General features: G+C 34.8%; 1 protein-coding gene across 2 annotated transcripts; it reads right to left on the bottom strand.

Annotated features, from left to right (window-relative positions):
- Nucleotides 1-3,252: 3,252 nt before the first annotated feature.
- On the bottom strand, nucleotides 3,253-9,798 carry coq4 (coenzyme Q4 homolog (S. cerevisiae)). 2 transcript variants are annotated; one of them, XM_016480608.1, is made up of 7 exons: nucleotides 9,694-9,798; nucleotides 7,371-7,517; nucleotides 6,649-6,745; nucleotides 6,413-6,515; nucleotides 6,199-6,328; nucleotides 5,394-5,487; nucleotides 3,253-3,775 (listed from the first exon to the last, which is right to left on the bottom strand). In XM_016480608.1, the coding sequence occupies exons 1-7, from the start codon at nucleotides 9,767-9,769 to the stop codon at nucleotides 3,583-3,585; spliced, it is 840 nt and encodes a 279-aa protein (XP_016336094.1). In that variant the 5' UTR covers nucleotides 9,770-9,798; the 3' UTR covers nucleotides 3,253-3,582. The 2 variants fall into 2 exon arrangements, with proteins under 2 accessions (XP_016336094.1, XP_016336095.1); XM_016480609.1 differs by having other exon boundaries at nucleotides 3,660-3,779.
- Nucleotides 9,799-12,621: the final 2,823 nt, after the last annotated feature.

Here is a 12,621-nt window from a genome sequence, read left to right as displayed (position 1 = left end):
GTTAAATTGTTTGAACTGAAACGGAACATGTTAAAGTGAGTAGAAGAACTTTTCAGGAATATTGAAATCATATTAGGATTAAATAGAAACGTATTAGAGAACGTCTAAATTTACACTTATGTCATTCCAGTTCATGAAAGCTTTTGAATACAGACCTAAGGTTCTTGTGAGATTTTATTTAAGCGTTATACCAAAAATAGACAGCGGGTAACACCAAAACTCTGTTGCATTTTCCTGTCACTAATTTATAAATTTCTGTTGCAACATTACTTCTATCACAAACTAACCACCAAATATGGAACCCTTAATTGAAACGCAGACCTTTCCAACAATATGTATTTTGTCAAGATTATAAAAAGTTTTGATTATAAAATTGTTGTAAATTTTGTAATATGACATCACCCACTAGGGGGAGAATCCCGCTAAAAGATTTTAAAGTTCCATTGGCATTTCCATGGTAACACAATGGCTGCTTTCAAAACGGGTTTCAGAAGATTAATTGTGTGTTTAAGCTTTCAAATGATATCTAATTTACGATGATTACTAAAATATGTGAAAAGGAAAAAAAGATCAATTACAAAAAAAAAAGAGACACCAGCTGGGTTAAGATGTAAAGTTTGAATGTGTGCAAGTCCAAAGAGTTTGAAAAGCTACAATGTTGTGGAAATTTTTCATCAAATTACAACATAAAAGTACTGCATGTCTTCAGAAGATAGTGCATGATTTAAATGGGCAACATTTATAGTTCTATTATGGCACTTTGTTGAAAGTGTTGGGGGAAAAAACATGGTTTAGAAAGCCCTGTGATGTACTGGCCACCTGTGCAGTGTATTTTTCTGCCCTTGGTTCAAGACGCTGGGATAGAAACTCTAGAACTCCAGTACTCCTGCAACCCTTCAGAACCGGGAAGGAAGATTGTTCGAGCCCAAACAGGAGTCGTCAACTGTGGCCTTTAGCAAGACAGTTATGTTACCTGCTATGTGTTACCATCTTTATGTAAAACTTCTCTTAATCTTTAAAAATGCACAACTAAGTTTTTGACCTCCTGGGAAACAAGAGTTATATGCATATGCAACAGAATGATTACACTTAAATATGGTCAATATTTCAAAAATTAACTGCCTTTTACCAGGTACCTTCCGATTAAAACACCACTGTACCCACCACTAGATGGAAGCAGAGGACAATATTCACTTCCTTCTGGTTCACCAGAGAACAGACTTTACTCGTGCTGCAGAAAATTTGAAATGGATGCAAAATAAATGTTACATTATAGTAATTTTTATTTATTGTTATCTTGTTATGCATCTTTATGTTTATTGTTATCTGAATGCAGACTACTGCACAGTTTTCACTTTGCACTGTAAACTATATTAATTTGTTTTGAAAGACAAATGCAAAGCAGTCATTCTTGAGAAGTGGGACAAAACAGGGTGCAATTGAAAAAATAAAACCTTGCACTCAGACAAATGAAACTACATTTATGTATCTTATATGTACTAAGCTACTGAGCTATGCTTTGATACAACCTCCCAACTTTTCTCTTTTTTAACAAAATTTGCTTTTTTACCTTGGACTGTGTAATATAATTTCAGCTTTATCTTTAACAGCATTCAAGATGTTTTTAACATTTCAAAACACATTCTCGTGTTAGCAGACAGATTACACTTTCACATGTGACCAACAATTCCACAACAAATATAAAATATCATAATGAAATATTATCAAAATATTCAACTGACGGTGTCATTAAAAAAACAACCTTGGTTTGATAGGAGATATTATTAAGTGTTGCTTTTGATAAAACAAGCTCTTTTTCATCATTAAAAAACATTTTTATCCATTTTATTGCATATGAATGATTGAACCCTTCTCTGTGGACACACTGTTTTAGACGTAGTGAGAGGACATTAAGAAACACAGATTTGGTATAATAATGAGAAAATTAAATTGAAGGTGATAATTGTGTTAAATACATTCTATTATTAATCCCTCATGACACTTAAAATTGAAAATATTTTTAATTTTTAAAGCTAATAGCAGTTACCCTTGCTGGACCTGTTTTGTCCCACGTCTCAAGAATGACTTAGAAGAATACCTGAACACACAAGATTTCAAACGGATTGACCATTAAACATTTTTTCTTTATTTTGAGATAATTTAATTATAAATTGTACATCTTCGGTTTCCTTATTTAGCTAACAAAACTATCTTTGTATCAATTTAACAAGTTGCCCATCAATAGACCAATTTCAGTGTTTGCAAACAGTGATGACATTTTTTGTGGGCTATCTGGTGGCAGAAAATGACAGTTTTAATGTAGCAGTCTATTCAAGCCATGGAATAAAAGAATAAAAAATGTAATTTTGAGTTTATATTTCAAAATTCTGACTTTTTTCTTGCAATTCCGAGATTATATCTCACAATTCTGGTAAGAAAATCAACTCATCATTTTTTTTTTTTAGTTTATAATCCCACACTTGTGTTTTTTTTCCTCAGAATTGACAAACTCGCAATTGTTGAGTTGAATCAAGTTATAAAGTCCAAACTAGGAGATATAAACTTGAATTTGCAAGAAAAAAAGTCAGAATTGTGAAATAAAATAGTTAAATGTTATGTAAAATGTTATAGGTTTAAATAGTATTTCATGCATGTATTTCAACTGTAGGGCTAATACAATATGTCCCTTATATGAATATTATATAGACCTTTTGTTTAAATCAAATTTATGCTTTAAAAGTAGGGTAATCATAGCAGGTTTCATCCATTTTGTCCATTTAAACGTCTGCGTTTAGCTTCAAATGCCGTCTTTGACGACAGTATTATATAAAAAAAAAATGATTTGCATTCCGATTCTGCATCCAAAGGCACAATAATAAATTTTTTCTCTTATTGCATGGATTTTACCCGTTTCCCTCCATTTGTTCCCAGTGTTTTTATGCCACCACAATGAATGCGTGCGCAGCTGCAAGTGACGTAACTGACGTCTACTCCAAATTGGTCTATATACTTCATATACTATATGGCACAATGTCAAGTTAAAAAGAAGCACAAGTATAAATTACTGAAGGTAATACTCTTAAAATTAAAATAAATAAATATAAATGACAAACTATAACCAAGAATCTTGCAACAATATTTCTACAGGTACTATTCTGTCATCACTTCCACATATTTCATTAATCAGGCCATAAAATGCTTATTATTATTATTATTAAAACTTTTAAAATAAAAAATTAAAGATGTCACAGTTTTGTTCATGTACTGGTTTAATTCCAATGTATTAGGAACAATGAACATTCTAGTATCAAGTGTGTTCCTATAATCCTATAAATCAACAGTGAATAGATGTTTACAAAATGTTTTATATTAAACTTCCTTCATCTTCTTCCTGAACAACCTAATTACTTCACTATACATGCCATAGTATTTTTAACATTGTTACATGACATTTGTTTTTAAGCATCATTTCCCATCATAGGAGGAAGAAGGAAAAGGTGATCTTTGTTACCAATAGGATGTATGTAGGTTCCTTGTGGGGCTTTCCCACAAGCTCAAATTTCAGTTAGACAGGTGCGCGTGCTACGAGTTTGAGAATGTATTCTTGCTGGATGGGATCAGATCGACAGGTGGTGGCTCAATGTTCAACTCATGTCTCAGTTCATCAAGGTTCTGCTCCCAGCGCCGTTCATAGAAGATGCTCAGAACACATCGGGCACGACTGCCATTGCGCAGCGCCCATGGTCCCAGAGACCGAACCAGCAACTGTAGACGACTGACTCCAACATATAGAGACAATATCAAATTTGACTTATTTATCCACACTGTAACATGATTTGTTGCATATGACTTTTTTTTTATTATTAAAAACAGCATAAGTTAAAGGTAATATCACAAATACTATCACAATTTTAAAAATGTTTGCATTACAGTAAATGACAATTTTAAGGAAAATGTTTGTAAAATATGTGAAATAAGATGTTTAAAAAATATACAGAAATGTATTTTTTTCCTTTTGATTTTAGGGTGAAATATGATAGTGATGTATGATTGAAATATGATATGAAGTTTTTGAGAGGTTCATCCACATATATATTTTTATGGCAAAATTTAAATCAAATGAAGGTACTAGAAATAACATTACATTTATTGCCCAGATACAGTAATGTCGTACTAAGGGTCTTTACTTCAGAACATTAATTTTCTAAATTAGATTACAGGTAGAATTTCTTGCATTAGGAGGAAATAGAAAATTAACAAATATTCAGTAGGATGTATGTAATTTCCTTTTGGTGACATGGGAGCCAGTCAAACTCTAAAACTGGTCACAGTGTAGAGTATTAGATGAAAGCAAAGAATGACTGGAAATCATCATAATGAAACCTTCAATATTGACCATAATGAAACATGAACATAAGAGGGGGAAATACTCAGCGAGGACAAATATTAGCTGTAATCATAGAAAATTTCCACAGAAGGGGACATACAGATATACTGCATCTCTATTATACAAGTTGTACAGTTTGAGATGTAGCAACTCCATAATTTATAACATGACAACACATTTCAGCACTTAATTCAAGTAATCACTTTGTTATACATTTAACTGATTTTAATTTGTCATTGGTTGCATATCTACATAAATGAATCTTCTGGTTTCATTACAGCTTAAGCTCTACAGACTGCATCTCTGTCATTTTATCAGTTACCACTAGGGCTGTGCGATATTGAAGAAAAATGAGATATGCGATAACTCATTAAATAATGCGATATGCAATATGCGATATTAATTTTACCATTAGTGTAATCATTTTAACATGAGTTTAGGAACTGAATAATAAAAAGGAAAAATAAAACACTTCTTAGAATTTACTCTTTGAATTCAATATGCACTGATTCTTATTTAAGCTACAAAAGTTATTTAGGTAAGAGCAGTGAGTGATTTTCTCTTTGTCTTTTGTTCATGGCCCCAAATATTGCAAGCTGTAGCGATGTGCATATTGCGATATGTACATTTGCAATATTTCGATAATTTCGATTTATTGCACAGCCCTAGTTACCACAGACAATAATGTTGTCTCATAATAATGTTAATCACTTTGACACTATCAACTTACAATCAAAGTCTATGGGGCAAGCAAGACATTCTAGAGGTTTACAATAAGATATGTGAAGCTTGTATTTTTGTTAAAGCATTTACATTCATTCTTCCATATGAAAGTATAAATGTGTTATATAAGCTCTAAAGTTGTCCTTGTGGCTAGTCTTTTAAAACAGGTAAAATACAGCAATACTTTATATGTGTTTTATGTTTGTTTGTTAAAATGATAAGACGGTTTCTACAGTAATTGACAACATGTTTCTGTACACAGGCAGACATCATGTTAACTCACCTGACAGACAGACAGAGGGGTCCGAGCGTTGCTCCCAGAACACACATGGGCAGACCAGTCTGTGCAGCTTCAAACAATTTCACAACAACCTCACCTGTGGGTAAGAAATAACAGGAACAGGAAAATCTTTCATTAGATGAAAAATGCATGCTTTTATTTGAAGCTTCTGGTATTTGTGTCAAAAAATTATTTATTAATAATGATCAAGGGGCTCAATGTACTTCAGTGCCAGAATAGCTCTGATGCAGCATTGTATTTACACAGAACTAAAAGCTTTTGAGAGATAGTTATATAGTCATACAACAAATGGAAACTATAAACACCTGAAAAGTGGACATATTTAGTTCTGTCAGGACATAAAGTTTGGATTGGCGGTATGGTCCTGTTCTGGGCAAAAACCTCCCTGCCCATCCATGCAGCCTGTCATGAATGAGCAGGGAGAGCAGCAATAATAACCCCCCTAGGGTTAACAGAACAGAACAAGGCAGATATCATGAATGTACTTAATGATATTTTAAGTGTAACACTTTATTCAAGATAAAGGAGTCTGATTAGCAAGGAATATCAGAAAGCCAAGTCCTGACTGTGGCGAAAGGAGGAGCTGGGGATGGAGGAGGGTAATTTGCTCCGGAGCAAGCTGAAAAGCTGCTGAATAATACTGAATAGAGCTTATATAAGAATGCCGCGATCGGTGTCGTATTCCTATAGGTAGATGTGATCAGCTGAGAATCAGCTGATGCAAGCTTGACTCACGTGACCTGCCAGAACTAACGCTAACACTTCATTTATAGTATCGAACACTCACCTAGCATATTGGTGGGCATACTAAGCAAGGTATGCAACAGGTCGTGGACCTCACGATATCGTTGCATGACATACGCTAGCTCCTCATCATCCACAAACTTTACATCAGCTCTTGTGTCGGGGGTGACTTTCTGAAAAAAGTTGAGATAACAATGGTTAATTTTACCTATTTGCAAATGTTACATGACAATTTGTGTGTTTTTCATTTGTCTTACATTTTCTTCTAGGAAACGGAGATACTCTCTTCCAAAAGTCCCATCTGGCAAAGCAGACATTCGAGTGAGGTCTAATGTAGATAGACGGATCCTTGGACGCTCTCTAGAGACCAAATTTGAACATAAAGGTAGTAGTAAAAAAAAGTTTGAATTAACAAGGAGATTTGATGTCCATTATGAATGATGGATGCTGTAAACAGTTTTAACAGTAGTCAATGCAAACAAATGAGACATACATGAGAATAGTGTAACCTTCAGGGTCATTTCTCATCCGATCCCTTAACTTGATCAGGGCCTGTTGCCCTGTGGTTTCCCCAAGCACTGCAACCATATCTGTTTTGGTAAAATATGTCAATATACATGAATGTTTTGAATCATGGTGATTGCTGTCTGAATTCCAGCTCACATGACTTAGGAAATATTATCCTCAGCACAAACAAAAACACTTTTCAGCTGGTTAAAGGCTGTGGCGGAGTGATGTTCGGTCACAGTTAGCACCTAAGCTTTTCTACAAATTCCCCATCTCTTGTGTTTGCATATTAAATAAGTTGTCTGCTTTGAATGGACGTTCAATGTTTGTATCTATGTAACAATAAAAAATGTATTTTACTATATTTATATTAATTCCAAAGAATTCTTAAGGTTTCTCTCAAACACATCTGCAGATTACAGTTTGGTTGGAGAGTCTAGGCACCAAGAAAATTAATGTTACAGTAAAAACCTGGAATTCCTGACAAACAATTTTTCTGGCCTGTGTTATCATTGAAAACAAATGACAAAGAGTTCTCTTTCACCAAAATAATTGTGGACTTTCCACCGAGACTGAAAAAGAAACTGTTATTTAAAGAAAATATATATCATCAAGAAGCCCGATATGTAATCATCACTAGGATGACATTACGCAGTGGTCACAATCAGCCTAACATTCAATGCAATGACTATTAAATAACAGCCTCACCATGTCTGTAGGGGTTCTTCAGAGCAGCCACTCCAGAGCCTAAAGCCAAAACAGCCTTCTGGACAGAACTTGTTGGGATATGGCTTGGATACAACCTTCCATCGTATTGTTTTGAATCTGAGCTTGTGTACTGCTGTCCGGTGAGTACTGAGTGCGGGAGAGAGAGTAATAGCTCTTGATGTTGAACAAATCCTGAGACTCAACTACTCTATATCCATAGTCCTGTGATCAACTATCAATGCTTGCAATGTTGTCATATTGTCATGAAGCTTAAACTTAATTTACTATAAAATGTAACCTCAGAAACCTATTTGCTGTTAAGGGTACATGTTTTATGCCTTAAAGTGTGTTACATTGCAATATATCATATTTCAGGCCAAAATAAAAAAGGGGAAAAAGATTTATATTTTGTATAAAGAATATCAAGCCTGTTCTAAGACCATTAGAATTACTTTATTTTTTTTACATAGTGAAATTATTTTCATGACATTTAACATATCCTCCGAATGTCATTACTGTAATGAATAATTACAGTATAAATAAATAAGCGTAGCCTTGGTAAGCATAAAATACATTAATAAAAATCGTAATTATTCCAAACTTTTGACTTGATGTGTACGGCTCAACAATATAAAGCATTTTCAAACATCAAAGCAGTAAAAATTAAATACAGCTTAAATTTTTCCCCCATACATCATAATGTGTTCCTGTCAAAAAAATAACGACCATCATATATTTTTACCATAATTCACAGAAGACACCCAGTAGTTCTTATACAAAAAAAATATTGTCAGGCATATTTAAAACAAGAATCATTGGATGACATTAAAATACTCTTATTAATGATTACAGTGCAGCCCCCAAAAACTATTTAATCATCATTTTAAATCTTTACCAATTGTTGCCACTATATCCTTCAAACCACTAGGTTTTACAAATTTGTCAGCAAGAAGTTTTTAATCATTTAAAATATAATAAAATTTTGTATGATCACCTTTTCTTTTACATTTTTTTAAATAAGTACAGGTCAGAATAAGTATGTTGTTTTATATTTACAATTACAAATATATATCTTGTATGCTAAATGATGTAATAATATTTCACCCATATTTTGACATTTTTATTTTCACAAAAGTGATTTGAAAAATTAAAGTAGACAATTTAGTTATGCTTTTAATATGCTTTCTATGTATATAAAATCACTTTTGTAAATTTAATTTGATGTGGACACCAAATGGGATATCTTGTCTTTGACACATATACTTGTTTGTCAGGAAAGTAATGTCACAATACAAAAAAATCTTAATAGTCCTAAAAACACACTTAATTAATTAATTTCTTTTTTTTATTTTATTTTATTTTATTTATTTATTTATTTTTTTAAGGGGGGGATAATGACCTAGACATATTCTTGATACCAAGGAAAGTTATTGTGCTGGTTACCACTCACATAGTTAACAGATTTATTAGTAAAGGAACAACTATAAAAATGAAAGAAAAACAAAACATATCACCATAGCAACAAGGTAAACTTCTTTTGAATTTAAACTTTCTTGTGAATCAACATGTCTAGCTTTTTTGTTTCTGAGAAGAGATGCTGAGGATTCCAAAGATGTGTGTAGATAGGGCACAAGGTTTTCGTGAAGCGGTTGGCTGTGGTTATTATGAATAGATTTAGTGTAGCCACTAAAGCATAGAACACTAACACTGTGCTTTTTTATTTTATGTAGCCATTCCAAACCTGTATCTGCAGTTATTATACACACACACACACACACACACACACACACACACATAATATGATATATATATATATATATATATATATATATATATAAATATATTTTATTTTCCACATAAAATAGAAGGACATACAGTTTTGGAATGACAAGAGAGAAAGTAACATTTTAATTTTAAGGAATTCGCGATAGGACATAAACAAATAAAAATAAAGGATTAAAGTATTTTAATGTCCTTTTAAACTTTTTTTTTTTTCTAAACCGAAATGACGTTAAAGAACACAGTCCGCTAAAATTTGGTGTTGTCAGCTGCTGTATGTTAAAGCTGTCGTTTGTTTACATGTAATAGGCTATTATGCAACCCCAACTTCATTTTAACTAGCACATTTTTGTAGATGATCAAGTACGTTGTGCAAGATGTCAGATCAACATAACCGCTCTCATAGTACTTCGGTTAGCTAATAAGCTACTAGCAAGGTCAGACATTTTTGCTATAAAATACGCTTACAATTATACCATGCAATTCAGCAGATTACAACTAACTATGTATCTAGTTAAATTCTAAAAAACTTTGTAAAAAATACCTCCATATGAACGTAGACAATGACATCTGCGAGAGGTTTTAAAAAAGCTAAGGAAAGCACCCGACAGACCACGCATAATGGATTACATGGACTGCATGTATGGCAAGCCGTAGTATCATTTCATCCTTAAATGTACTAGTGTCTATTTTCATCTCTATTATCGCCATCTATCTATCTATCTATCTATCTATCTAAAATATATGTATAAAAGTAAGTTTTCCTCAAATCTGACTGGACAAGAGGCTTTCCAAAAGTTTTGTTGATATTTCAGCAGTATCAGTCCAGGTACTCTCTGCATGTGAGGGAGGTTACAGAGTTTAAAGAGCATGTATGGAAAGCCATTTAACATTTCATTCTTAAAATGTACTAGTCTCTATTTTCATCTCTATTATCGCCATCTATCTATTTATCTATCTATCTATATATCTATATATCTAGCTATCTATTTGAGCTTACTGGTATATAAATATATGTATAAAAGTAAGATTCCAGGTACTTGTCTCTGTGCTCCTTAGACAGGCTGTTGCTCGGTGCAGTTACATTGTTACGCCAAGAAGTGGTGGCAAGGGACTGTCTTTATGAGTCCAGTGTTGTCTACTTAGAGACTTTGTCGCTAGATTTAGTGACTTTTCTGACCCCTTTAGCAACTTTTTTCTAAAATGGCGAACCTTACTTAGTCTTTGAGACTCGCTAGTATACCGCCTCACGAGCGAAGTTTTGTTTCACTGCGCACACAACTCTCTGTGCGTCTGCTCTGTTAAGTGAGTGGATGTTCAGAGGAGTATATAGATAAAGATCGATATTCTGTTGCTTCTAACATGATCATTTTACATGTAAATATCCGAAATCACAGCCATTGTCATTATTTTATATGTATTTGATTTTGTCTGACGATGTCTCGATAATAGATTAGGATTTTAGTGCAGATGAAAGGCTTGGACGGGAGCACTGGTTATTTAGTCTTAATGGACTGCATCTCAGTCATTATTTCATATTCATCTCGTTATCTGATAACAGAAACAGAAAAATGTATCAATGAAAACCATTTTATTAAGAAATTGGCTGTATTAAAATACAGTATGTGAGCACAGAGAGAGAGACAAACAAATGTAAAAGGTTGACACTAATGCAAATACGACACAATGATGTAATAAATATGCTAATTAATGTTGTGACGAGTGGGTCGGTGCCGAGAGCCAGAGGAAGTAAATGGCTGGTGGAGTAAATGATAATGAGTGACACCTACGCCACTCACCGGTCTCGAGTCCCACAGAGGACTCCGGAAGGATAAAAGGAGGAGTAACGACAGTGAAGGACGAGAGAGGACCAGGCCTGGATTTTATGTTGTTGTTCTTATATTATGTTTTATGCGGCAGTCGTCTGTGGGGGGCTACCACTTTTACTTTTGTTTTGTGTTTGGTCATTTGTTTATTAAAATTTTGTGTTTAAATGTTCGCCGGTTACCGCCTCCTTCTTCCAGATCTATGAATTTTGTTACAAATGCATGGTGTCATCTAGTAACATTTAGCGACTTTTTGAGCAGGCTTCAGCTGCTTTGCATTGAAAGAAGTTGGCAACATTGAGTGAGTCAACTAATACTTTTAAAAATGCTGATTCATTCATGAATGAACAAGGTGTTGAAATTAATTTAACTTTGAGCGCCTCTTTATAAGGCTCGATCGACAATCAATGTGTTACATTAGTAATGCCAGCAGCCATGTCACCCTGTAGCCCAAGACTGGTTGCCCACTGAAGCTAAGCAGGGCTGAGCCTGGTCAGTACCTGGATGGGAGACCTCCTGAGAAAACTAGGTTGCCGCTGGAAGAGGTATTAGTGAGGCCAGCAGGGGGTGCTCACCCTGCAGTCTGTGTGGGTCCTAACGCCCCAGTATAGTGACGGGGACACTATACTGTAAAAAGCACCGTCCTTCGGATGAGATGTTAAACCGAGGTCCTGACTCTCTGTGGTCATTAAAAATCCCAGGATGTCCTTCGAAAAAGAGTAGGGGTATAACCCCGGTATCCTGGCCAAATTTGCCCATTGGCCTCTGACCATCATGGCCTCCTAATCATCCCCATACACTGATTGGCTCCTCTCCACCAATAAGCTAGTGTGTGGTGGGCGTTCTGGCGCACTATGGCTGCCGTTGCATCCAGGTGGATGCTGCACACTGGTGGTGGTTGAGGAGATTCCCCCGCTTTCATGTAAAGCGCTTTGAGTACCCAGAAAAGCGCTATATAAATGTAACAAATTATTATTATTATTATTATTATTATGCAGAAGCTGATGTTTCACTTCATAGAGAACAATGCCATTGATTCAATGCATTGAACTGCACTGACGTCAGTCATGGGAAATCCCCTTAAACACTGAAAGGATTCTATGGCAAAGATATCGCTTTCATCAAGTCAAGTCAAGTCACCTTTATTTGTATAGTGCTTTATATAATACTGATTGTGTCAAAGTAGCTTTACAGTGTCAAAGGAAAATAGTTTGTCAATAATGCAAGAGGACAATAACAGAGTCATTTTTCAGCTAAAGTCAGTTCATTGATGATTCAGTGATGTCATCATCCAGTTTAGCTCTCTTCCAATAGTGTCTGTGCAATCAGTCAAGCATCCCCAACTAAGCAAGCCAAAGGCGACAGTGGCAAGGAGCCAAAACTCCATTGGTGACAGAAATGGAGAAAAAACCTTGAAAGAAACCAGGCTCAGTCGGGGGGCCAGTTCTCCTCTGCCCAGACAAAACCAGCATAACGTGGTTTAATTCCAGGCTGCAACATGGGTCAGATTGTGTAGGGGACTTGTCTGTTTCCCGTGGTCTTGTGCCGATGGTCGTCAAGGTGACATGGTCTCCGCTAACATTCAGGGCTGTAGAGGTCATCTCTTGGTGCTGATCCACCATCTGGTCTGGATATGGACTGGATCT

Source organism: Sinocyclocheilus anshuiensis, unplaced genomic scaffold (genome assembly GCF_001515605.1).
Source record: "Sinocyclocheilus anshuiensis isolate Anshui unplaced genomic scaffold, SAMN03320099.WGS_v1.1 scaffold29, whole genome shotgun sequence".
Lineage (NCBI taxonomy): Eukaryota > Metazoa > Chordata > Actinopteri > Cypriniformes > Cyprinidae > Sinocyclocheilus > Sinocyclocheilus anshuiensis.
This window is presented reverse-complemented; position numbering and strand designations above follow the sequence as displayed.